This window comes from Schistocerca nitens, chromosome 5, assembly GCF_023898315.1.
Source record: "Schistocerca nitens isolate TAMUIC-IGC-003100 chromosome 5, iqSchNite1.1, whole genome shotgun sequence".
NCBI lineage: Eukaryota > Metazoa > Arthropoda > Insecta > Orthoptera > Acrididae > Schistocerca > Schistocerca nitens.
The window spans coordinates 172,698,779-172,726,226 of record NC_064618.1 but is presented as its reverse complement, the minus strand read 5'-3'; the positions used below and the strand labels follow the sequence as shown (position 1 = coordinate 172,726,226).

Sequence of the window (27,448 nt, the reverse complement as noted above, 5' to 3'; positions counted from 1 at the left end):
TACAGAACTGTAGTAAAAAAAGGCAGATGATATGACCAATGCTGACCTTCCTTATACCTGCCTATAATTATTACTATCCTTTTTCTTTTTTCTAAATGGAACTTATTACAGAAATATTAAAATTCCCTAGTCGTTCTTCACCTCTCATCATCAGTTTATTAAAGAAGCATGCCAGTATTTCTCATACAATACTCGGTCCATATTACACTAACTCAATAGGAATGTCTCCAAATCCATCGGATTTATAATTTTTATCCATTTTACAGTGTGTTTTCTCCATCCCGTTTCACTGGTTCCACATTCTATTATCAGCATGTTTCATCCGTTATCAGCTTGTTTGTACTTATATGTGTTCTCGCTCAATAGCTTTTTCCTGATGTTCTCCCACTTCCGTACAGTAATTATTGCGACATTGGCTCTTCCAGTTCTTTCTGCTCTAAGGAATTTTGTTGTTTTCCAGGCAGCTCTTACTTTGGTACCTCCCGTATACTTATTGATCTCAAAATTTTTACCCCATATTACCTGTTTTGGTCTTGCAGTTTCTTTTTTAACTTCTGTGTTGCATCTTGCATACCACTTCCTATCCTTGCTGTCCTGTGTACTTACCCACTTCTGGTACAGTTGTTTCTTCTCTTTCAAAAATTCCTAAATTTTTTCGTCAGCCATTCCAGATTCATATTCTTAGAACTATTCTTTATTCTGTTTCATCTCATTCATTTGTTCGTCGAATCTCTCACGCTGAGCCTCTAGTTCTGCCCTATGTACGCACTGTTTCATCTGATACATTTGTTCGTCGCATCTCTCACTTTGAGAGCTTATATACAAAAAGAAAATACCTAAAAATTTAACGCCTGTTGTAAACACTGTAAAAATCTTGACTGTATTTGTTTAAGAATACGCATGTATCTGTCTACTATAGGCTGATTACGACTTGTTTTCGAGTGGACAGAAAAAAAACTACATTAAGCTTCAAACCGAAATCGGCCTATCTGAGTACGCACATAAATAACCATTCACAGTAAATACGACCAGGGAAGAAGATGAATATGTCCTTTAAAATGTTTTGGTAGTAGAACGAACATGGATATGTGCGAGTGGACTCAGAAAGATCTTTTAATCGCCTTATCTGCACAGTCATAAAGGAGACTTTGAGACATACATCTGGTAATCGTGTAGTTGTGATTTAAAAAAAAAAAAATCTTTAGATTTGTGTTTTTGTGTTTTTATCTCTGGGTAGTAACAGACTCCTCCTAAAGCCTCTGTTGAATGTGTCAGGCGTACAAGAGGCAGTCACTAATTGTAGCGTATCTGTTCGCAGTGAACACGAAGCCGCTGACGTTCGACGAGGTGTACAACCAGTCGAGCCCCACCAACTGCACCGTCTACTGCGGGGGCCTCACCAACGGCCTCACCGAGGAGCTCATGCAGAAGACTTTCTCGCCCTTCGGAAACATACAGGAGATACGCGTCTTCAAAGACAAAGGATACGCCTTCGTTAGGTAAGTACATTGAAGTACACAGGTTTGCCCCATAAGGGCGACGTTCTCGATGACCTTACCAAACCGATACAGCGACACCCTTCGGCGTCTGCGACACCGTTGGTCTTCAGCGAACATTCAGGGCGTCCAAGGTCGAGATTGTTATGTGTGGAAGACAATGCCCAGTTGGACTGCGCGCTGCTTTAAGATGCTTGGAGAGGGACAGTCGGTGACGCGTGTCCGAGAGTGAAGGTTGGGCTGCGGCCCTATGTTCGGCACAAAGCTTATGCTTTTGGTAGGAACAACAAACATATGGTTGTGAAAATTCATTACAATTAAGTTTTTGAGTGGTCACAGGAAGCATTGCTACAGAATTATTTTTGAGGAATTACGAGGATCATTTACAGATGTCGGAGTGACTTCGCACACGCTGTTCACCCACTGTGGCTCATGGCAAATTATTCGTTTGATTTCATACATCGGAACTTTTATGAAACGAACTCGTCTGTGGCCGAGCTTGAAGGTTGGGCTGCAGGCGTATCTGTGGAGAAAAGTTAAAATTTTCTTTCTCATCTAAACGGAAAGTGTGATCATTAAACAGGGTGCTCTTACAATTTGAAATAAAGATTATATAACTGAATTCTCTTGCTAGTTGTAGAACTATTATTAAGTTAGTACGTTATAATAATAGCAAGCAGAAGACTGGTTGGTAGGAGCACAGGTTTGATGGTAGCCACCTGTGTTTCTTATGAGACAAATACCTTCACTCATCCGAATTCCGTTAAATCTGAGCGAACAGTTAGTGGAGGGGTAATCTGCAAGCCGAAAGGGGGTATGCGCGCCGGCCGCGGTGGTCTCGCGGTTCTAGGCGCGCAGTCAGGAACCGTGCGACTGCTACGGTCGCAGGTTCGAATCCTGCCTCGGGCATGGATGTGTGTGATGTCCTTAGGTTAGTTAGGTTTAAGTAGTTCTAAGTTCTAGGGGACTGATGACCACAGCAGTTGAGTCCCATAGTGCTCAGAGCCATTTGAAAGGGGGTATGCATGTTTTCTTAATCATCTAACACTGCGGTATTCAAAATAGTACCCACTGCTCTCAAATGGGCATTCCAGATTTCATGATGGGCGGCAGGCGGCAGAGATTTTAAAAATATTTTCATTTGACTTTCAATACATTCTGACGTAAAGTATTTCGTAAGTAATTTAATATGCTGTAACATGCTGCAACTCTGCCTTGTAAATTTTACAAAGTATTGTTACTGCTCTACTTTATAAATCATCATTACTGTGGAACTGATAGGTGTTTGGAAAATTGTACTAGTAGCAGAGATACAAAAGTGGGTGGTAGATAAAAAGGGTTGACTACCACCGATCTAACATAATGTGGCTGCAGGTGAAAGAGCAGAAAAAGAGAGAATACGGGCATGGTAAAAGGAATGAGAGAGAAGAGGCTAATTGAGTTCTGCAGTACAAATTGTTATACGCACGCATCTGTATAAGACGACTGATTACAGCTCTGTCTCATGGGTTTGGTAGTCATACGTTACTACTTCCACTGTCTTTTGTGAAATGCGCTATTTTACAGTTCTGAACATTTGAAACAAGTTACCAGTCTTTTCTCCAATTCGAAGTCTTATCAAGATCTGACTGAAAATTTGTGCGTCTCATTTTCAGATAATACTTCATTATAGTCAACTACATCGAATGCAAGAATCTGAGGTTACTATTATAATAGATTGCCAGGTCATAAACGTACAATATGAACAACGAGGATCTCATCACACTTCCCAGGCTACCCAAACGAATGAAAATCCTACAGGTACATCCACAGGCTGCAAATCAATGTGAAGTTCATGGCAGAGGGAACTTCCCATTGTAACATTTTTAGGGTGCCTCTCTTTAGGCTAACAGCTTATTCAGTAATCGTTAGTGATTTTCGCGGAGACAGTTCTTGTATCATTTCTATCTCAAACTCACCCACCTGTGCCAAGATCATTGATACTTTTTTTGCACCCTTGTACCCTTCTCTTGTTATCTGCATTGTTTATTCATTGGCTAGAATCACATTAATGAATGTAGCAATGAATCAGAATCTTATGATGATCTTTAAATTACTTAGCAGGTTGATGGAAATCTCTATCAAATATATCTATGTAGGTCTTCAAACCCATATTTCATGTGCGTGATAGAAACGCGAGTTGGGTTTAACATGATCGATGCTCTTGGAAACCATGCTGGCTGGAATGTTAGAGATATATCACTTTGTTTGAGCTAGTAAAAACTTAGGTTCTAACATTCCACAACTGATGGACGTAGATGAAATAGGATGGCAGCAGCACAGGAAAACCTCATCTACATCTACATGATTACTCTGCAATTCACATTTAAGTGCTTTGCAGAGGGTTCATCGAACCACAATCATACTACACTCCTGGAAATTGAAATAAGAACACCGTGAATTCATTGTCCCAGGAAGGGGAAACTTTATTGACACATTCCTAGGGTCAGATACATCACATGATCACACTGACAGAACCACAGGTACATAGACACAGGCAACAGAGCATGCACAATGTCGGCACTAGTACAGTGTATATCCACCTTTCGCAGCAATGCAGGCTGCTATTCTCCCATGGAGACGATCGTAGAGATGCTGGATGTAGTCCTGTGGAACGGCTTGCCATGCCATTTCCACCTGGCGCCTCAGTTGGACCAGCGTTCGAGCTGGACGTGCAGACCGCGTGAGACGACGCTTCATCCAGTCCCAAACATGCTCAATGGGGGACAGATCCGGAGATCTTGCTGGCCAGGGTAATTGACTTACACTATCTAGAGCACGTTGGGTGGCACGGGATACATGCGGACGTGCATTGTCCTGTTGGAACAGCAAGTTCCCTTGCCGGTCTAGGAATGGTAGAACGATGGGTTCGATGACGGTTTGGATGTACCGTGCACTATTCAGTGTCCCCTCGACGATCACCAGTGGTGTACGGCCAGTGTAGGAGATCGCTCCCCACACCATGATGCCGGGTGTTGGCCCTGTGTGCCTCGGTCGTATGCAGTCCTGATTGTGGCGCTCATCTGCACGGCGCCAAACACGCATACGACCATCATTTGCACCAAGGCAGAAGCGACTCTCATCGCTGAAGACGACACGTCTCCATTCGTCCCTCCATTCACGCCTGTCGCGACACCACTGGAGGCGGGCTGCACGATGTTGGGGCGTGAGCGGAAGACGGCCTAACGGTGTGTGGGACCGTAGCCCAGCTTCATGGAGACGGTTGCGAATGGTCCTCGCCGATACCCCAGGAGCAACAGTGTCCCTAATTTGCTGGGAAGTGGCGGTGCGGTCCCCTACGGCACTGCGTAGGATCCTACGGTCTTGGCGTGCATCCGTGCGTCGCTGCGGTCCGGTCCCAGGTCGACGGGCACGTGCACCTTCCGCCGACCACTGGCGACAACATCGATGTACTGTGGAGACCTCACGCCCCACGTGTTGAGCAATTCGGCGGTACGTCCACCCGGCCTCCCGCATGCCCACTATACGCCCTCGCTCAAAGTCCGTCAACTGCACATACGGTTCACGTCCACGCTGTCGCGGCATGCTACCAGTGTTAAAGACTGCGATGGAGCTCCGTATGCCACGGCAAACTGGCTGACACTGACGGCGGCGGTACACAAATGCTGCGCAGCTAGCGCCATTCGACGGCCAACACCGCGGGTCCTGGTGTGTCCGCTGTGCCGTGCGTGTGATCATTGCTTGTACAGCCCTCTCGCAGTGTCCGGAGCAAGTATGGTGGGTCTGACACACCGGTGTCAATGTGTTCTTTTTTCCATTTCCAGGAGTGTATTTCTCTACCATTCCACTACCGAACAGCGCGCGGGAAAAACGAACATCTAAACCTTTCTGTTCGAGCTGTGATTTCTCTTATTTTATTTTGATGATCCTTCCTACCTATGTAGATTGGGCTCAACAAAATATTTTCGCATTCGGAAGAGAAAGTTGGCGACTGTAATTCGTAAATAGATCTCGCAGCGACGAAAAACGTCTTTGCTTTAATGACTTTCATCCCAACTCGCGTATCATATCTGCCACACTCTCTCCCTATTACGTGATAATACAAAACGAGCTGCCCTTTTTTGCACCCTTTCGATGTCCTCCGTCAATCCCACCTGGTAAGGATCCCACACCGCGCAGCAATATTCGAACAGAGGACGAACGAGTGTAGCGTAAGCTGTCTCTTTAGTGGACTTGTTGCATCTTCTAAGTGTCCTGCCAATGAAACGCAACCTTTGTCTCGCCTTCCCCACATTATTATCCATGTGGTCTTTCCAACTGAAGTTGTTCGTAATTTTAACACCCAGGTACTTAGTTGAATTGACAGCCTTGAGAATTGTACTATTTATCGAGTAATCGAACTCCAACGGATTTCTTTTGGAACTCATGTGGATCACCTCACACTTTTCGTTTAAAAAAATGAAATGGCTCTGAGCACTATGGGACTCAACTGCTGTGGTCATCAGTCCCCTAGAACTTAGAACTACTTAAACCTAACTAACCTAAGGACATCACACACATCCATGCCCGAGGCAGGATTCGAACCTGCGACCGTAGCAGTCGCACGGTTCCGGACTGCGCGCCTAGAGCCGCGAGACCACCGCGGCCGGCCACTTTTCGTTATTTAGCGTCAACTGCCACGTGCCACACCACACAACAATCTTTTCTAAATCGCTTTGCAACTGATACTCGTCTTCGGATGACCTTACTAGACGGTAAATTACAGCATCATCTGCGAACAACCTAAGAGAACTGCTCAGATTGTCACCCAGGTCATTTATATAGATCAGGAACAGCAGAAGTCCCAGGACGCTTCCCTGGGGAACACCTGATATCACTTTAATTTTACTCGATGATTTGCCGTCAATTACTACGAACTGCGACCTTCCTGACAGGAAATCACGAATCCAGTCGCACAACTGAGACGATACCCCATAGGCCCGCAGCTTGATTAGAAGTCGCTTGTGAGGAACGGTGTCAAAAGCTTTCCGGAAATCTAGAAATACGGAATCAACTTGAGATCCCCTGTCGATAGCTGCCATTACCTCGTGCGAATAAAGTTGCACAAGAACGATGTTTTCTGAAACCATGCTGATTACGTATCAATAGATCGTTCCCTTCGAGGTGATTCATAATGTTTGAATACAATATATGCTCCAAAACACTACTGCAAACCGACGTCAATGATATAGGTCTGTAGTTCGATGGATTACTCCTACCACCCTTCTTAAACACTGGTGGGACATGCGCAATTTTCCAATCTGTAGGTACAGATATATCGGTGAGCGAGCGGTTGTATATGATTTGCTAAGTAGGGAGCTATTGCATCAGCGTAATCTGAAAGGAACCTAATCGGTATACAATCTGGACCTGAAGACTTGCCCGTATCGAGCGATTTGAGTTGCTTCGCAACCCCTAAGGTATCTACTTCTAGGAAACTCATGCTAGCAGCTGTTCGTGTTACAAATTCTGGAATATTCCATTCGTCTTCCCTGGTGAAGGAATTTCGGAAAACTGCGTTCAATAACTCCGCTTTAGCGGCACAGTCGTCGGTAACAGTACCATCGGCACTGCGCAGCGAAGGTATTGACTGCGTCTTGCCGCTTGTGTACTTTACATGTGTTTCACACTTCCCTGCAGTTCTCTCTCTCTCTTCCCCCACCGTCTCTCTCTCTCTCTCTCTCTCTCTCTCTCTCTCTCTTTCTCTCTCTCTCTCTCTGCGCAGAGGTCCTTTCCAGTGTGACATAATAAAGGTAATAATACTCGACATATACTGTAATCAGAGATTATTACTGTTGACAAGGGTCTTTACAGTTTCCTAGATCCTATTGCTTTATTAATATTTATGAATCTACCGCGTGGTTTACAATCATGTGTTTTCCGGTCTACGTTCATCTCTGTATTACGGCTGCGTCAGACCTCGAGTGTAAATCTGTTGTCCATTTTATTAGCGAAATAATAAGTCGATGAGGCTGTAGCGGCCAGGTCATCCCAGCGAAACTCTAGTGGTTACTGCAGCGAGGAGCGTATACGTATAATAAAATAACGTGCGGGCTTGAAGCGGGGCCCTTGAAGGAAACATTAGTTTTTATTGGCGCGCTGTTTGACAAACTATAAAAAGACGCCATAGGGGCTGTTGACGCCCCTGTAAAAGGCACGTTTATGGAGCACTCGCGCCCGAAGGAGCGGCCGCAGGTAGCCGGCTGTAAACAGAGCCCCGTGGCGCCTAATGAAACCATTAAAGAGGCCGCGGAATTTGCAGCCGCGCGGAATGAGCATTATCGCAGAAAATTTGCCCCTCTGGACCCTGGCGCCCGCGCACTGACAGGTGGAAGACGCCTTGCGGAGATCAGAATAGCCTCCAGAATCAAGCTCCTCCAGCAACTGTATCTCTGGTTGTATGTAACAAGCTGCTGGACCCAGCGTTTAGCTCAATGCACTGAAGCGCCAAAGAAACTGGTATAGGCATGCGTATCAGAAAGAAAGTAAACTGGCAGAATACGGTGCTGCTGTCAGCAACGCCTATATGAGACAGCCGGCCGGGGTGGCCGATCGGTTCTAGGCGCTACAGTCTGGAACCGCGCGACCGCTACGGTCGCAGGATCGAATCCTGTCTCGGGCATGGATGTGTGTGATGTCCTTAGGTTAGTTAGGTTTAAGTAGTTCTAAGTTCTGGGCGACTGATGACCTTAGAAGTTAAGTCCCATAGCGCTCAGAGCCATTTGAACCATTTATATGAGACAACAAGTGCCTGGCGCAGTTGTTAGATCGATTACTTCTGCTACAATGGCACGTTATCAAGATTTAAGTGAGTCTGAACGTGGTGTTTTAGTCGGCGCACGAGCGATGGGACACACCATTTCCGAGGCAGCGATGAAGTGGGGTTTCCCTGTACGAGCATTTCACGAGTGTACCGTTATTATCAGGAATCCGGTAAAACATCAAATCTCCGATATCGTTGCGGTTGGTAAAATATTCTGCAACAACGGGACCAACGACGACTGGAGAGAACCAGGACAGAAGTGCAGCCCTTCCGAAAATTTGCTGCAATTTCAGTGTTGGGCCGTCAGTATGTGTCAGCGTGCGAACCATTCAACAAAACATCATCGATATGGGCTCTCGGAACCGAAGGCCCACTCGTGTACCGTGATGTCCTTAGGTTAGTTAGGTTTAAGTAGTTCTAAGTTATAGGGGACTGATGACCTCGGAAGTTAAGTCCCATAGTGCTCAGAGCCATTTTTTTTTTTTTTTTTTTTGCCACTTCTGCGGGTTCGCGGGGGCCCTACACGGTATTAGGCAGGTGTACCAGTTTCTTCGACCCTTCAGTGTAGTACGGCATATGGCAGCTGCATATACAGGAGTTGGACGAAAATATGGGAGTACTACCACCCCTAATGCACTGTAGCAAAACTGTTTGCATTCCAAAACGCTTCCAGTCCTCTCGGAATGGATAATACAGGTGCTGTATGGTTTTCGAGGGAATGTTATACTAGTCTTGCTGTAAAATAGTGACAAGTACATGTAACAATGTGGGAGGTGGATAACGATCACAAAAACCTCCTCTCCAAAGTGGACCACGAAGGCTCAATAATACATTTGATTTTGTTGATTCTGATGGTCAGGGGAGGTGCGACAGTTCATTATCGTGCCTCACGAGACCGGTCCCGAATGATGCGAGCTGTGTGAACAGGGCCTTGCCGTCTTGGAACACGGCATCACCACTGGGGAGCAAACACTGAACCGTGGGATGGATCTGATATCCCAAAATGGTCACGTAATTCTTGGCAGTAATGCGACCTTGCACAGTACTCACTGAATCCAAGGAACCCGTGGAATACCACGATATGGATGCCCTAACCCTCTCCATGTTTCACTCTTGAGAAGTAAACAAGGCCAGAAGTTGGAAGATTGTCAGACAAGACTCATCGACCCAAATGACATTCTTCAATTGCTCTATATTTTAGGTTTCATGGTTTCGGCAGAATGTCTTCCTTTTGCGGGTATTTGGATCACTGATGAGGGTTCTGTAATTTCGTCTCGTCCTGAAATTCCCTGCTTCTTCAGTTCTCTTCTTGTTGTTTCGATGCTGACTGAGTTCGTGAGTGCGACATTTAATTCTGCAGTGGTTTTTGTAGCGGTCGTTCCCTTATTTTTCGTCATAATCCTCTTCAGTATCTGTCCGCCACGATTACTCAACACACTTCTATCCGCATTGTGACATAGCAGATGATGTTTTTCCGCTTTCCCTGTGTGCGTTATACATCTTCGACACGGAGAATCTTGAAAAACCAAATATTTTGGCTGCCTTGGTTCCGGAACCATCCATCATAAGAACAGCAACAATTTTTTCACGTTGCAGTTCACTTAGCTCCTACGTACTGCACTCATAACTAATCACAACACTGTTCCAATCTACACTGACCAACTTAATGAGGACACTGTGCAGGTGCCCTCGGGGGTCAAATTCAACAGCGCCATCTGCGGGCTTCGCTGGCATTTGCATTGATATTCAAGCATGCATTTCTCGAGCTGTTTCCACATTTTTGTCCAGCCTCTGTACTTGCACATATCTGGGTCTGCCATATTTTGTAGCTAAAACTAGTTGGGTCTGTCGGTGTACTAGTAAGGAGCGTGACTGGAAACCGAAATGTTGGGGACTTGCAGACGATGGACTCCTTCAGTCTGCCTTTAACATTCACCTTGCAATGACGTGATGATTTTTCAGGAACGATACGTGGTTTGTGTTCCACGTGAATGTATAGGCTCTGTTTCCCCGGTTGCATGACGGTGACAGATTAGGAACACTCAGCTCACAGAAGAGGCGTCTAATTGAAAGGCTTGTATCAGGCCGTTGAGCCATGCCAAATTATTTTTTTATTAATTGCGAATATTGACACGGGTGTAAGTAAATAATAACATGAGCAAAACCTTCCTAGTCAAGATGGGTCAGCACACAAGTCGTTTGCGAGATCATTGCTTATGTCTGGCTACCACCCACCACTGGCTTCAATATTGTCGTTCTTGTATTTGAAATGTATACTTTTCAGATAAGTCATCATCAGATACACTCTTTACTACTCTGTATAACTGGAAATTTTGTCTATGTCCGTCTGCATTTCCACTAAGATACTTTTCTGTAAACATCATCTTCATCAGAGAACAATCTGCTAGTGCTACTTAATCTCTGTCTCAACAGAAAAGAGCCCGGTTTAGGCGTTATTTGTGTTGCGCTGATTATTGATTAAGACGACCACGTTTTACAGACATGAACAGAAGTACTAAATAATGATGGCAAAACGGTCGATAAACATGTTTGGTCGCCGAAAACAGCAACCTGACAACGTAGTTTTCGCGACAAGAGGCTTCAGGAAATACTTCAGGGAGCTATTGCCGCGTCAGATTTTTACTCAGCCTCAAGCTTTCAAAGACTTCCTCTGTCGGCATCGTAAGGAGACTTCAGTAGCCTGTTTGGTACTTCTAACTCAAGTACACTACTGGCCATTAAAATTGCTACACCAAGAAGAAATGCAGATGATAAACGGGTATTCATTGGACAAATATATTATACTAGAACTGACATGTGATTAGATTTCCACGCAATGTGGCTGCTTGGATCCTGAGAAATCAGTACCCAGAACAACCACCTCTGGCCGTAATAACAGCCTTGATACGCCTGGGCATTGTGTCAAACAGAGCTTGGATGGCGTGTACAGGTACCGCTGCCCATGCAGCTTCAACACGATACCACAGTTCATCAAGAGTAGTGACTGGCGTATTGTGACGAGCCAGTTGCTCGACCACCATTGACAAGACGTTTTCAATTGGTGAGAGATCTGAAGAACGTGCTGGCCAAGGCAGCAGTCTAATATTTTCTGTATCCAGAAAGGCCCGTACAGGACCTGCAACATGCGGTCGTGTATTATCCTGCTGAAATGTAGGGTTTCGCAGGGATCGAATGAAGGGTAGAGCCACGGGTCGTAACACATCTGAAATGTAACATCCACTGTTCAAAGTGCTGTCAATGCGAACAAGAGATGACCGAGACGTGTAAACAACGGCACCCCATACCATCACGCCGGGTGATACGCCAGTATGGCGATGACGAGTACACGCTTCCAACGTGCGTTCACCGCGATGTCACCAAACACGGATGCGACCATCATGATGCTGTAAACAGAACCTGGATTCATCCGAAAAACGACGTTTTGCCATTCGTGCACCCAGGTTCGTCGTTGAGTACACCAACGCAGGCGCTCCTGTCTGTGATGCAGCGTCAAGGGTAACTGCAGCCATGGTCTCCGAGCTGATAGTCCATGCTGCTGCAAACGTCGTCGAACTGTTCGTGGAGATAGTTGTTGCCTTGCAAACGTCCCCATCTGTTGACTCAGGGATAGAGACGTGGCTGCACGATCCGTTACAGCCATGCGGATAAGATGCCTGTCATCTCGACTGCTAGTGATTCTTTTCCTCATTTCAGCACGTTGTAGGTGTCGCCACCGGCGCCAACCTTGTGTGAATGCTCTGAAAAGCTAATCATTTGCATATGACAGCATCTTTTTCCTGTCGGTTAAATTGCGCGTCTGTAGCACGTCATCTTCGTGGTGTAGCAATTTTAATGGCCAGTAGTGTAGCTCCTCCACTAGCATGCTGAGTGCTCGCCGCTCCAATCCTCCTAGCAATAAAAAAGCGCTGACAGTGCTGGGAAACGAACCCAAAACCTTCGGAGTCATACATGCTGGCTACTGAGCTCTGGAGGTGTTTTGCAGTGTAGTTTTTTAATATATGGCATGCTCCACATGCACGAGAATCATCTCATTTTTGGGTCTTTGAATCTAATCTAATCTACGCAAAGTTAGAACATTAGAGGTCCTATTACTCCTCCTTGGGTTACACATAATGTTATTTTTGTTTCTGTGCACCTCGATGTCAATGGGACGCTAACATTTAATTTCGTCCACAAGATCTGCGATTAGCGGAAGGGAACGTATTCCCAGACGAGGTATTCTGAGTGCATGGCGCACGTGCCGTGACGCGCGCGCCCCAGTCGTGCGGCTGGGCTACGGTGCGGTGGGCCAGGACCCCACCGGTGTCTGCGAGACACGCGCGCTCATCTTAATAATTACGGCGCACGGGGCGGGCTTACAAGGACGCAGTTTCCTCCCCCTCTGCGCCGCCCCAGTCGCCGTCTCTTATGACGTCGTAACTCGCGGCGGCCTTTTTCACTGTGTCGACCGCATTCATTAAGACCGCAAACAGCCAGCGGGCGCGCCCATTACCATAGCTTATCCCATGAAAACTTGCGCTACGAGAGGGAGGCGCGCTCGATATGAAACCTCGGCGAGTCCTCTCAGTTGGCCCAGAAAATTCTGCACCGCGCCGCGTCGCACGGCAGCGGCCTGTTTTTCTGTTCTGCCGGCACCAACTCCCACCTGGCCGCCCAGCTGACTTAAAGATACAGACGCTCGTCAGGTAAATATAAACAACTAGGATCTAGAGCACAGCGTTTTCGTAACGCTAGGTGAACGGAGTGGACAGTGTCTTGAAAGGAGGGTATAAGATGAACATCGACAAAAGCAAAACGAGAATAATGGAATGTAGTCGAATTAAGTCAGGTGATGCTGAGGGAATTGGATTAGGAAATGAGTCACTTTAAGTAGTAAAGGAGTTTTGCTATTTGGGGAGCAAAATAACTGATGATGGTCGAAGTACAGAGGATATAAAATGTAGACTGGCAATGGGATGGAAAGCGTTTCTGAAGAAGAAAAATTTGTTAACATCGAGTATAGATTTAAATGTCAGGAAGTTGTTTCTGAAAGTATTTGTATGGAGTGTTGCCATGTATGGAAGTGAAACGTGGACGATAAATAGTTTAGACAAGAAGAGAATAGAAGCTTTCGAAATGTGGTGCTACAGAAGAATGCTGGAGATTAGATGGGTAGATCACATAACTAATGAGGAGGTAGTGATTAGAGTTGGGGAGAAGAGGAGTTTGTGGCACAACTTGACTAGAAGAAGGGATCGTTTGGTAGGTCATGTTCTGAGGCATCAAGGGATCACCAATTTAGTACTGGAGGGCAGCAGGGAGGGTAAAAATCGTAGAGGGACACCAAGAGATGAATACACTAAGCAGATTCAGAAGGATGTAGGCTGCAGTAGGTACTGGGAGATGAAGAGGCTTGCACAGGATAGAGTAGCATGGAGAGCTGCATCAAACCAGTCTCAGAACTGAAGACCGCAACGACAACAGCATCACTTATCATTCTTGCTCAGCATCTGCAATGTAAGAATTAATCTTCAGTAGGTTATCAGTGTTTAGAACGACTTGGAGATAATGGCAGTCCTTGATTGTCTGACAAATATTTAATTGCGCTGGTCTGAAAGTCAACGTTCGCTCCTCCGCCTTGACTCAAGTACTGGGGCGTGCTTGGAAATATTAGATGATGAGGAACGCTGCGATAACATTACGGGTAAACTACCAGGTTCAGGGACCTGCTCCAACAATTAATGTTCCTTTTTAGGGTCCCGTAACTCAACTGGTAAAATCAGAACCCTTATAGCATCACTTGGGGCAACGGCGGCCTTGCCGCAGTGGATACACCGGTTCCCCTGAGATCACCGAAGTTAAGCGCTGTCGGGCGTGGTCGGCACTTGGATAGGTGACCATCCGGGCCGCCATGCGCTGTTGCCATTTTTCGGGGTGCACTCAGCCTCGTGATGCCAACTGAGGAGGTACTCGACCGAATAGTAGCGGCTTCGGTCAAGAACACCATCATAACGACCGGGAGAGCGGTGTGCTGACCCCACGCCCCTCCTATCCGCATCCTCAACTGAGGATGACACGGCGGTCGGATGGCCCCGCTAGGCCACTCGTGGCCTGACGACGGAGTGCTTTATAGCATCACTCAGTTGTCTGTCTGTCTGACTACTACGACCCATTTTTCTCAGAAACGGGTACGGGCATCATGTTGAAATTTATGACATGTAGTAAGGCCAACGATCCCTTGGAGATGTAAAAAAAAATAAGCTTTTTCGTCAGTGGTATTGTTGATGTATATTATATCACAGGAAAAATTCTTTTTTCATTTGTTGTCCGTCCGTCTGTCTACCCGTCTATTAATTCCCCTTTTCCGCAGGAACGGGCAGACGTATCGAGCTGAAATTTGTGTCAAATACTGAGGTCTACGGACCTGTATCGAAGTAAAATATTTAAGCTTCTAAGTGGATTCAATCAAAAGACACAGCCACTTATATCACAAACTTTGGTACTAGCTAACTCATTTATCAAACCCTTCAGGGTAATTCTTGTTGATCATGAGACTAGGCAAGAAGCACGGTGCTACAGCACAGGAAAAGGAAAACATCCGGAAAGTGTTAATTTGTAATTACATCACACGAAAAAAATTTTTTTTATGTTATCTGACAGTCTGTGTGTCCGTCCGTTAAGAGGCCCTTTTCTCAGAAACTAGTAAAGCAAGTTGAGGTCTATGGTCCCTTGGCGGTGAAAAAAATATATAAGATTCTACGTCAATACAATCAAAAATATGGCCATTTATGCAACGTATTATGGTATGTTGGCAGTATCGATATCGGCAACAGACAAAACTCGTCGAAATTCTTTATTTCCTGGATGGACGAACTACCTCTATACATAATTAAGTTGAAACCCTGGGTCAGCGAGTCCTACTCTCATTTAGGAGGACTGTTTCCTTTTACCGTTGGAACGGTGACAAGCATGTACGGTCTAACTGAGATGATTTGATTTCCTAGTTAGCGTTGGCTATTAGTTGTTGATATGACTCGAACTACCTCTGAATGCTGTCTTAAGACATAGGTCTAAAAATGTAATTGTTTCACCACGTTAGTCCCTATTAAACCCAGCAAATGTAGATACGACCCTAGAAACATATAGATAAATTGTGTGTCTTTCATATGTTTCCTAGTCAGACCATCATGATGCTGTAAACGGAACCTGGATTCATCCGAAAAAAAATGACGTTTTGCCATTCGTGCACCTAGGTTCGTCGCTGAGTAGACCATCGCAGGCGCTCCTGTCTGTGATACAGCATCAAGGGTAACCACAGCCATGGTCTCCGAGCTGATAGTCCATGTTGCCGCAAACGTCGTCGAAATGTTCGTGCAGATGGTTGTTGTCTTGCAAACGTCCTCATCTGTTGACTCAGGGATCGAGACGTGGCTGCACGAACCGTTACAGCTATGCGGATAAGATGCCTGTCATCTCGACTGCTAGAGATACTAGGCCGTTGGGATCCAGCACGGCGTTCCATATTACCCTCCTGAACCCACCGATTCCATATTCTGCTAACACTCATTGGATCTCGACCAACGTGAGCAGCAATGTCACGGTACGATAAACCGCAATCGCGATAGGCTGCAATCCGACCTTTATCATAGTCGGAAACGTGACGGTACGCATTTCTCCTCCTTACACGAGACATCACAACGTTTCACCAACGTCGGTCAACTGCTGTTTGTGTATGAGAAATCGGTTGGAAAAGTTCCTCATGTCAGCACGTTGTAGGTGTCGCCACCGGCGCTAACCTTGTGTGAATGCTCTGAAAAGCTAATCATTTGCATATCACAGCATCTTCTTCCTGTCGGTTAAATTTCGCGTCTGTAGCACGTCATCTTCGTGGTGTAGCCATTTTAATGGCCAGTAGTGTAGTACAAATAGATGTAGTTTGCAATAGTTAAGCAGAGATAAAGAAATTTGCGTGGGGTAGAGTAACATGGAGAGTTGCATCACACAAGTTTTCAGGATGAAGAGAACAGCAATAACAACTGTCTCGGTTCAAGATTTTTGTGATAGTTTCCATGATCGCCGTGGTCGATTTAGTGGGGGACGACTGGTTTTGTTCAAGATACGGTTCGACTGTCGGCTAGTGTAGTGCGAGATATCGCGAACCTCCTCGAGGGTCGACGCCGTCCCAGTTGGCTGCGGACTTTTGCGACCCATTCTTTGCGGGAGCGCCCAGTCCTGCCGCGGAATTAGGCGCGGCGGACGGCGGTAACGACGTTAGCGCCGTGACAAGCCTGGCCTGTGTTATTTATACCGCTCTGAGCCGCCATCAATATTTCAGAGTCGCTGTCAGATCTTCCGCGCGCGCGCCAATCACAAATCTGGCAGCTCGACGCGGTGTCCTGTCGATTACGTCAATCAGCGGTGCGCGCGCGCCCAGGGGATTTCCCGTCCGGGTAAGGGGCGGGGCAGGGGGGGGGGAGGGCTGGAGGAGGGGACCTCGCGCCATTCGCCGTCTCTGGACAACACCCTCTGCCCCGGTTTCCCTGCTAATTTCAGGCAGCTAACGCCACTGAGCATGTTGCGTGAGCGACCGATGCTGTCGACCGTACTTTCGAGGGGGATGGTCTTCACAAGTTTTGGAAAATGTTTTTTAATTATATATTTAAACCATGAGTCACACAAATGGTATTATTAACGGTTTAGAGTTACTACCAAGTCATCATGAGATCATTTGAATTACATTAACATCGTCTCACACCTCTCCCAAACCGCGATAAATTTGCAAAACTTCTGGCTGTTACATACTGGCACCACAGATAAAGAAAACACAGAAACATCAAATAAACACTGTCCCTATTCGTGCATGCGATGTAACAAATCATGGCTGCGCTAGAATCAGCCTCAAAATTTTGATTACGAGGTTACAGTGAGATCATAGGCCGCCTGTAGTGCGTCAGGGAGACGTCGTATTTCATGGGGCAGTGATTATATCATACTTACGATGATTCTTCCGACTCGAAGTACCTTGGTACGAAAATTGTTTCAAAGTTTCCAGATGCAATAAAAAAGTACAAAATTTCTGTTGATACATCAATCAAAGTGTGATCAGTGGTTCTCAACATTTCTGAGTCATTACGCCTGAGTACAACATATATTAGCTCATAACTCCCCCCCCCCCCCCCCCGACATCAACATTACACGCTATGTATGCTATATATGTATTAAACCGTGGACCTAGAAACGACGGAGAGGCTTCGTCCCGACGTTACCCTCAGTGGTTCACAACCCCACAACAGGCCACAGCAGTCCACCCACCCCACCGCCGCCCCACACCGAACCCACGGTTATTGTGCACTTCGGCCCCCAGGAGACCCCACGGGAACGTCTCATACCAGACGAGTGTAACCCCAAATGTTTGCGTGGTAGAATAATTATGGCGTACGCGTACGTGGAAACGGTCTTTGCGCAGCAATCGCCGATACAGTGTAACTAAGGCGGAGTAAGGGAACCATTCCTGTCTAACTTAGAATGAAAAGAATTTTCTTAGAATAATTTTCTTTCTAAAATGACGAAAGATAAAAAACATATATAGCTTTTGTAGTGGGTTTTACGAAACTAATGACACAATGGGACGGCTCATACTGCTTCTAACAACCTATTTTATAACACTGGCTTGTTCTCATTCACTGCATATCATGAATACTTGCTCAGCACTGAACCATTCTAAAACAGTGAAAACGGGAGTAAACACATTCTTAGCTGGTACTCTGGTTCGAAAATTGTCTTTCATATTCTCTAGAAACTGCAGTAGCATTTCCGTTACAAACCCTACACACAAATACTATACTGTCTTAAGCTTCATTTGTAGATACGTGTGGCATGCTTAAATGATACAGCAGGATCAACAATCACAATGGCAATCACAGTTGAAAAATCCAGTTGGGTAAATTCAAGCAAAACTTCAACTTCAAAACAAAAATGACAACCATTAAATAAACCGTAGCAACTGGAGCACGAAAAGGTGAAACGAAAACTTATCTCTGTAACCAGCTGCAAGGTCAGTGGCCAATGAAAACTGGACACATGTTATTTGGAATGTTCTATTACAATTGGTGTATACTAACACCACCTAAAATATTTACTGTTTCGCTTGAAATAGCTTGTTTATGTGACTCGTTGTGTAGTACTATGGCGTTGTGTGGCGTGTATTTCACCGTGAATTGCAGATTACCGAAATAGATACATCATTTACATAAACAATAAGAGAAACTAGATGAGATATGTCCCACAGCTATCAACTGTGAACGGCACACCAGCGGCCGGCAGAAGGAAACTCATAATAATCTCTATTTCTGAGAATCCCTGATTTGACACACAGCTGTATTGTCACTTTATTACACAACCAGTTTCAGTCACAAGTTTTACAGTTCCTTTTTTTGTTTCGTTGGTATCATACCTAAAAATCTGTTTTCACAATTATAAACCTAGAATGCAACGTCCTTTAGCATATGCTGTATTTGAGTAATGGTGAAGCAATTCCCAGTGCATCATGAGTGCTATCTATACCCGCTCAGGAAATTAAACTATACCGCTCCTCTCCATAGCAACACATGCTTCAACTGCATCCTGTACCCCACATTTACAATCAACCGTATTAAAACATGTGGACTGTACTTACATACAGGCCGCAACGCATCACGTCTAGAAGGAAGACGTTAGCTCGGTATCTCGCACAGCTCAACAGATGAACTGCGTTTCTACGCCTGCTTACTCGTAATTGATTATTTCCATACAAGCGAGAATTGCATCTTTTACTGGAATTCGCTTTTGTGGAGCGTTACTTTTATTAGTCCTACGACGATCGAAAGTCCATTGGCCAACTAACAATTTGTTATGGCTGTACTGGGTAAAGTTAAATTTAAATCATGCAAAATGACTATCAGTTGCACGAGGCACCACATCTTCTATGATATGAGGACTGTTAAGTAGAAGAGACTAAATGCTATACACTTTTCAGTCAGAGCATTAAGACCACCTACCTAATAGTCGGCATGTCCACATTTGGCACGGATAACAGCGGCATGACGCTTTTGTTGGTCACTGGTGGAAGTCGGCACCACGTCTGCACACACAAGTCACCTAATTCGCATAAATTGCGGGGAGGGGGGCATGAGCTCTGACGTCACGTTCAGTCACATCCCAAATGTGTTGGATCTGGTTCAGATCTGACGAGTTGGGGGGGGGGGGGGGGCAGCACATCAGTCGGAACTCGCAACTGTGTTCCTCGAACCACTCCATCACAGTCCTGGCCTTGTGACATGCTTTTGTTGAAAAATGCAACTGCCGTCGGGAGACATGATCGTCGTGAAGGGGTGTACGTGATCTGCAACAGTGTACGACAGTCCTTGGGTGTCATGGTGCCTTGCAGGAGCTCCACTGCACCCGTGGATACCAATGAGAATGCAACTCAAGCGGAAAACAGAAGCTGACAAACGCAGTGCTAGGAAACAACGGGAACTCCTGAAGATAAGCAATGGTACAATGTGGAAAAATCTGCAACCCCAGAATTGACGTCTACAGTCACTTAGGATCCCACAGAAACTAAATTTCGAAGAAGACAACCATACTCGTTAGCAAGTGACAGCCCATTATCGTACCTCTTAATGAGCAGATACTGATTGAATTTTAAAGTTGAGAATTCGGTCAATAACTACATGAAATACTGAGCAACAAATTTTTACTGCCACTGAAACCGTTTAATAGCCATCCTGCAACTGGGACATTGTGACTGTTTAGTAACATACACTGAAGAGCCAAAGAATCTAGTACACCTGCTTAATTCGTGTAGGGCCCCAGCGAGAACGCAGAAGTGTCGCAACACGACGTGACATGGACTCTACTAGTGGATGAAGTACAGGGTGATTCAAAAAGAGTACCACAACTTTAGGAATTTAAAACTCTGCAACGACAAAAAGCAGAGCTAAGCACTATCTGTCGGCGAATTAAGGGAGCTATAAAGTTTCATTTAGTTGTACATTTGTTCGCTTGAGGCGCTGTTGACTGTGCCATTTCAGCCAATAAAGTTTTTGGTCCCTTTTTCTTCGAAGGTGCTACTGTAACTGGACTACAGTATCTGGAGATGTTAGAGAATTGGCTGTTCCCTCAGCTCGAACAAGAAGCACAACAATTCATATTTCAGCAGGATGGAGCGCCACCACATGGGCACTTATCTGTCCGTAACTACGTGAACGTCAACTACCCGAGGCGATGGATCGGCCGCCAGGCAGCCCGTGACAGAGCACTTCATCACTGGCCTCCAAGAAGCCCTGATCTTACCCCCTGCGATTTTTTCTTATGGGGGTATGTTAAGGATATGGTGTTTCGGCCACCTCTCCCAGCCACCATTGATGATTTGAAACGAGAAATAACAGCAGCTATCCAAACTGTTACGCCTGATATGCTACAGAGAGTGTGGAACGAGTTGGAGTATCGGGTTGATATTGCTCGAGTGTCTGGAGGGGGCCATATTGAACATCTCTGAACTTGTTTTTGAGTGAAAAAAAAACCTTTTTAAATACTCTTTGTAATGATGTATAACAGAAGGTTATATTATGTTTCTTTCATTAAATACACATTTTTAAAGTTGTGGTATTCTTTTTTGAATCACCCTGTAGTGCTGGAGCAAATTGATACCATGAATCTTGCAGGGCTGTCCATAAATCCATAAGAGTACGACGGGGTAGAGATCTCTTCTGAACATCACGTTAGAAGGCATCCCAGATACGCTCAATAATGTTCACATCTGGAGAGTTTGGCGGCCAGTGGAAGTGTTTGAACTCAGAAGAATGTTCCTGGAGCCACTCTGTAGCAGTTCTGGACGTGTGGGGGGTCGCATTGTCCTACAGGAATTGCCGAAGTCCTTCGGAATGCACAGTTGATATGAATAGATGCAGGTGATCAGACAGGATGCCTACGTACGTGGCACCTGTCAGAGTCGTACCTAGACGTATCAGGGGTCCCTTATCACTCCAACTGCACACGTCCCACACCATTACAGAGCCTCCACCACCTTCGACAGTCCCCTGCTGACACGAGGTTGTCTCCACATCCGTACACGTCCATCCGCTCGATAAAATTTGAAACGAGACTCGTCCGACTAGGCAATATGTTTCCAATCATCAACAGTCCAATGTGATGCGTGAAGCTTTGTGTCGTGCAGTCATCAAGTGTACACGAGTGGAACTTCGGCTCCTAAAGCCCACATCGATGATGTTTCGTTGAATGGTTCGCACGCTGACACTTGTTGATGGCCCAGCATTGAGACCTGCAGATATTTGCAGAAGGGTTGCAATTGTTTCACGTTGAACGATTCTCTTCAGTCGTCGTCGGTCCCGTTCTTGCAGCACCTTTTTCCGTCCGCAGCGATGTCGGGGATTAGTTGTTTTACCGGTTTCCTAATATTCACGGTCGTGAAATGGTCGTAGTGGAGGATCCCCTCTTCATTGCTACCTCGGAGATGTTGTGTCACACTGCCGGCCGCGGTGGTCTAGCGGTTCTAGGCGCTCAGTCAGGAACCGCGCGACTGCTACGGTCGCAGGTTCGAATCCTGCCTCGGGCATGGACGTGTGTGATGTCCTTAGGTTAGTTAGGTTTAAGTAGTTCTAAGTTCTAGGGGACTTATGACCACAGATGTTGAGTCCCATAGTGCTCAGAGCCATTTGAACCATTTTTTGTTGTGTCACATCGCTCGTGCGCCGACTATAAAACCACGTTCAAACTCACTTAAATCTTGATAACCTGCCATTGTAGCAGCAGACACTTGTTGTCTTATATAGGCGTTGCCGACGGCGGCGCCGTATTCTGCCTGTTAACATGTGTCTGTATTTGAATACGCATGCCTGTACCAGTTTCTAGGGCGCTTCAGTGTATATGGTAAGGCTAGGAGTGTTCGGATTGAAACAGGGTGGAATTTTGAGAGCCAGGTGGGCAGTTCCTTCATTTCGGAAGGCCGTCTGCGGTGTGGGGTCGGCTGAATCGTGAGGTGTGCAGTGGCGGTGGGGCTTGGGCCCGGCGCCTGTGGCAAGCAGCGAGCGGCGACCCTTTGTCGGCCGTTTGCATCACAAAGACTGCCGCGGGCACTCGCCGCTCTGTTTGATCGCCCGCATTGTGCGCAGTCTGACAATATTGTGTCTGCGCACGCCGGCCAACAAATGCTTTGTTCTCTCGCGACGAGCCCGCGCAGGTGTGTTTATTGCATATGTTTGGTCCGCGACGGAACCGCCGGGCCGGCAGCAAGCAGAACTCACGCGCCGCAGCACACAGCCATTTCCTCAAATTAACAAATTGTTCAAAATGCCAGCAGCCGTTAAAAAGAGTCAAGTTTAAACGGATCATCTTCTTCGTCTTGAGGCGCGCAGGAACACGTAACATCCCGCCATCCCAGTGGCCGAGGCTGCGTCAACTTAGGAAAGTTCTGCGGCAGAAAGAAAGCGGCCAGGTCTACGGTCCACGAGGCGACAGCTAGCCGCTTGACAACCCAGCATGTTGGAAGCAGAACTGCTTCTTTCAGCTGTAGACACACTCGTGTGTGGTGCCGACCAACTAACAAAACCCGTGATCATCGCATCTCGCCCGCGACCGCATATTGTCCATAGGTAACTCCGCCATGGGACGGTAAGGCTTAACTGTTTTTGACTTTGGGTGCTGTACAATAATGACGCTTGGATTCGATGATCGCCGTTTCGATTGTTTGGCGATCGCGAGTGTTCCACGATGCTATGGGAGAGCAGCACCGAATTCTGCCATCCCCCCCCCCCCCCCCCCCTAGTTTCCATGGTTCAGGATTCTCTCTCCGGTGTGTTCTCGGTTTACTTGTGTAGCTATAGGTGAATGCTATCTTTACATGTCGTTCTGTGAATGTGTCTATGTCAGTGGAGCCTGCCCTCGGTTAAGAGTACGTTGCTCTTTGCTAATTTCAGATTATCTCCCTTCGTGCTAATTTCTAAATCTTTTATTTGTGTTGCGGTTTCTACCACCTTCCCCCACTATCGATTCAAATCAGTGGCTCCCTGCAAGTAGGTTGTTGTCCATGCCTTCCCACGCTCTGATACTGTGTAGACTAACAACATGAGACCCGGATGGCGTATCAATATTTATCGCACTTGCTACTGGGAGAAGCTCTTTTCATTCAGGTTTTTCACTATCTTTCCTTTTTTTCTCCGTTCAGTTCGAATACCTACGTCATTTAAATACATAATTCATCAATTACGTGTTAATTAACAAGCATATAATTTTAATATTTTAAGGAAAATGCATGTCTTATTTCAAATTGCTTATTGTACACAAAACCCAGTTTTCACTGCAAATATAAATTTTTAACTACCACTCTTTTTAAAATGTTGTTAAGATTGGCTGAAATTAAAGAAAGGAACAAATTAAAATTTGTCATTATGTACTGCACACTTTACGTATAACATGCAGCTTAGTTTAAATATTTGCATTAGCCTGGAATCGAATCGAGGCTGCCACATATTCCACCACAGAGCCACACGTCCCTTCATAAAATTTGACCTGATTTTAGGTAATTAAAGACACTTGGAAAACTTCAAATTCAAGAATTTTTGAGAGCTGTATTGAAAGCTTTGGTTGATTGTTATTTGCGTTCTGAGCTTCACATACAGTAAAAATAAAAAAAATCACAAAAATCCGACTGCCGTCTGGTCTCGTTGTTAGTTGGCCAAAGAGAGTCAAATGAATAAAAATAATCGGAAAGCTAAACGTTCGATTCAAAAACAAGAACTGGTGGAAACAGCCTGTTAGTTGGTAAGCAAGTTCTACACATGGGAATCAAATAAAGCTGAATACATCCCGTAGTTTGTAAATGTCAACTTTAGGGCAATCCATATCGAAAAACAGTTGCCTCCATTGATTAGAGACTTCCAGAAAAGACGTTTTACCCTTATTAAAAGATGCTGAGACATTACCTTGTTATTGCGAAGGTGCTGCATTCAAATTTCTGTCGGAGCATCCTGAATTCACGGAAGAACAACTGGAATACACCACTTTTTTTTGCCTTTAATTTATCAAGACATGTTACGATCTCCTCCTTCAATTGGCTTAATGCAGATACATATTTACCCTTCTATTGACAAATGAATCTTGGCTGCTTAACTCACATCACATAAATTAACCGTTCCTTTAATCAACGCCCTACTCGGCTTACTAAGTAAGTTAGGTGTCGCACATTATGAGCTTTTCCGGAATTAATCTTTTACACCGTAGCAGAGACTGCGCTGTGCAAGGTTGCAGGTTCGAGTCCCGGTCTGGCATACAGTGTCAATATGCCAGGAAATCTCAAATATGTATTTACTTCAGCTGCTTTTTCGCTACGGCACATATGTTGTAGATCCTTTTACACAAACACCAACACACATTAGTAAGATCTGTATCGTGTTGCAGAGCGAAATTCGCAACACAGCTGACTTGTGTACTGAAGTTCCAGGATGCTACTCCAGGCGGGTGTAAAATGAACGTGCTCAACGGAAAATTCTGAACGCGAACATAAAGATTTGGCCCTATCTACCCCCTGAAGCAGATCTTAGGACCTCTTAGTTGCGATATTATTCCCTCCTTGTTGCTCTTTAGCATATAAATTAAAACCTAAACTTACGAGTAAATGAATGATTAAGGAACTAGTAACTACTAAATGATAAATGTTGTTTGTGCTTATACATTTATTTTAGATTTTAAAAAAACTTTATATTACAAATGTTTATATTTCCTAACTAATATTACTGATCAATTGCCCAAATCTTCCCCTTTTTATGGCTACGCGATCTAATATAAATAATACGGGATGACTGACATCATCTATGTACAAAACACTAGAAGACATTACTTTCAAAGATGATCTACAGTGGTGTGCAACCTCCGTGGAAATCAAACTTAACGTGATCACAGCTGTTTATCCTTATATCCCTAATAAGCCGAAGCAGTTACCAATATCACTGTATGTACTGCGCCCGGTGCGTCGGAATGATGGTTCTCGTACACGTCTGCGACGATGGAAGAACTCCAGCCACAAAATAAACTCTTTCAAACATTATGACGGCAGAAGGCGATCCTCTGACTAGTATACTCTAATACTGTCTTCAACTCTCTGTGTTCTACAGACAAGAAACGCGAACTCCACCTCAAGGACTGAATTCAGATATCTACATACATCTACATTTATACTCCGCAAGCCACCCAACGGTGTGTGGCGGAGGGCACTCTACGTGCCACTGTCATTACCTCCCTTTTCTGTTCCAGTCGCGTATGGTTCGCGGGAAGAACGACTGCCTGAAAGCCTCCGTGCGCGCTCGAATCTGTCTAATTTTACATTCGTGATCTCCTCGGGAGGTTTAAATAGGGGGAAGCAATATATTCGATACCTCATCCAGAAACGCACCCTCTCGAAACCTGGCGAGCAAGCTACACCGCGATGCAGAGCGCCTCTCTTGCAGAGTCTGCCACTTGAGTTTGCTAAACATCTCCGTAACGCTATCACGGTTACCAAATAACCCTGTGACGAAACGCGCCGCTCTTCTTTCGATCTTCTCTATCTCCTCCGTCAACCCGATCTGGTACGGATCCCACACTGTTGAGCAATACTCAAGTATAGGTCGAACGAGTGTTTTGTAAGCCACCTCCTTTGTTGATGGACTACATTTTCTAAGGACTCTCCCAATGAATCTCAACCTGGTACCCGCCTTACCAACAATTAATTTTATATGATCATTCCACTTCAAATCGTTCCGTACGCATACTCCCAGATATTTTACAGAAGTAACTGTTACCAGTGTTTGTTCCGCTGTCATATAATCACACAATAAAGGATCCTTCTTTCTATGTATTCGCAATACATTACATTTGTGTATGTTAAGGGTCAGTTGCCACTCCCTGCACCAAGTGCCTATCCGCTGCAGATCTTCCTGCATTTCGATACAATTTTCTAATGCTGCAACTTCTCTGTATACTACAGCATCATCTGCGAAAAGCCGCATGGAACTTCCGACACTATCTACTAGGTCATTTATATATATTGTGAAAAGCAATGGTCCTATAACACTCCCCTGTGGCACGCCAGAGGTTACTTTAACGTCTGTAGACGTCTCTCCATTGATAACAACATGCTGTGTTCTGTTTGCTAAAAACTCTTCAATCCAGCCACACAGCTGGTCTGTTATTCCGTAGGCTCTTACTTTGTTTATAAGGCGACAGTGCGGAACTGTATCGAACGCCTTCCGGAAGTCAAGGAAAATAGCATCTACCTGTGAGCCTGTATCTAATATTTTCTGGGTCTCATGAACAAATAAAGCGAGTTGGGTCTCACACGATCGCTGTTTCCGAAATCCGTTTTGATTCCTACAGATTCCGGGTTTCCAAAAACGACATGATACTTGAGCAAAAAACATGTTCTAAAATTCTACAACAGATCGACGTCAGAGATATAGGTCTATATTTTTGCGCATCTGCTCGACGACCCTTCTTGAAAACTGGGACTACCTGTGCTCTTTTCCAATCATTTGGAACCTTCCGTTCCTCTAGAGACTTGCGGTACACGGCTGTCAGAAGGGGGGCAAGTTCTTTCGCGTACTCTGTGTAGAAACGAATTGGTATCCCGTCAGGTGCAGTGGACTTTCCTCTGTTGATTGATTCCAGTTGCTTTTCTATTCCTTCGACACTTATCTCACGTCTCTACATGAGTATAGACAGAAGAAGTGCTCTCAATCACTGAACACTGCATACTCAACGACGACTCCCTATGCGGAGGCGATGTCCAGAATCGTATAAGTTCGCAACGGTACAGTGCCTAACCATTTTAACTATAAAATCTCCTGAGAGCAAAGACAGCAAGTCCGTCTGTGCCAACAAAAGCTGATACTGAGCGATCGTCAAACACGGGCGCTCTAAACCGAAGACCTCTTGCTCCCCACCGCTGGCTTCCCAGCAAAGCTTGTATCCCCTCACTTGTAACTGCAGAAAGCGAATCATATTCTCCCTCTCTACAGGTTCTTCCAAACGCCGACCAACCATATTTTAGCCGTTTGTCGTTCAGCAGTTCAGCGCGGAAAGTTTGTGAGGAAATACCTATCCCCATTAATTAGGAATT

The 27,448-nt window shown here is 45.4% G+C and overlaps 1 protein-coding gene across 1 annotated transcript in view; it reads left to right on the top strand.

The window, feature by feature from the left end:
* LOC126260102 (cytotoxic granule associated RNA binding protein TIA1-like) overlaps positions 1–27,448 on the top strand; it is a 1,041,743-nt gene that overhangs the window by 895,009 nt on the left and 119,286 nt on the right. Inside the window, exon 4 of the mRNA XM_049957334.1 lies at positions 1,319–1,499. Coding sequence (XP_049813291.1) covers positions 1,319–1,499 — 181 coding nt within the window. The remainder of the gene's footprint in view (positions 1–1,318; positions 1,500–27,448) is intronic.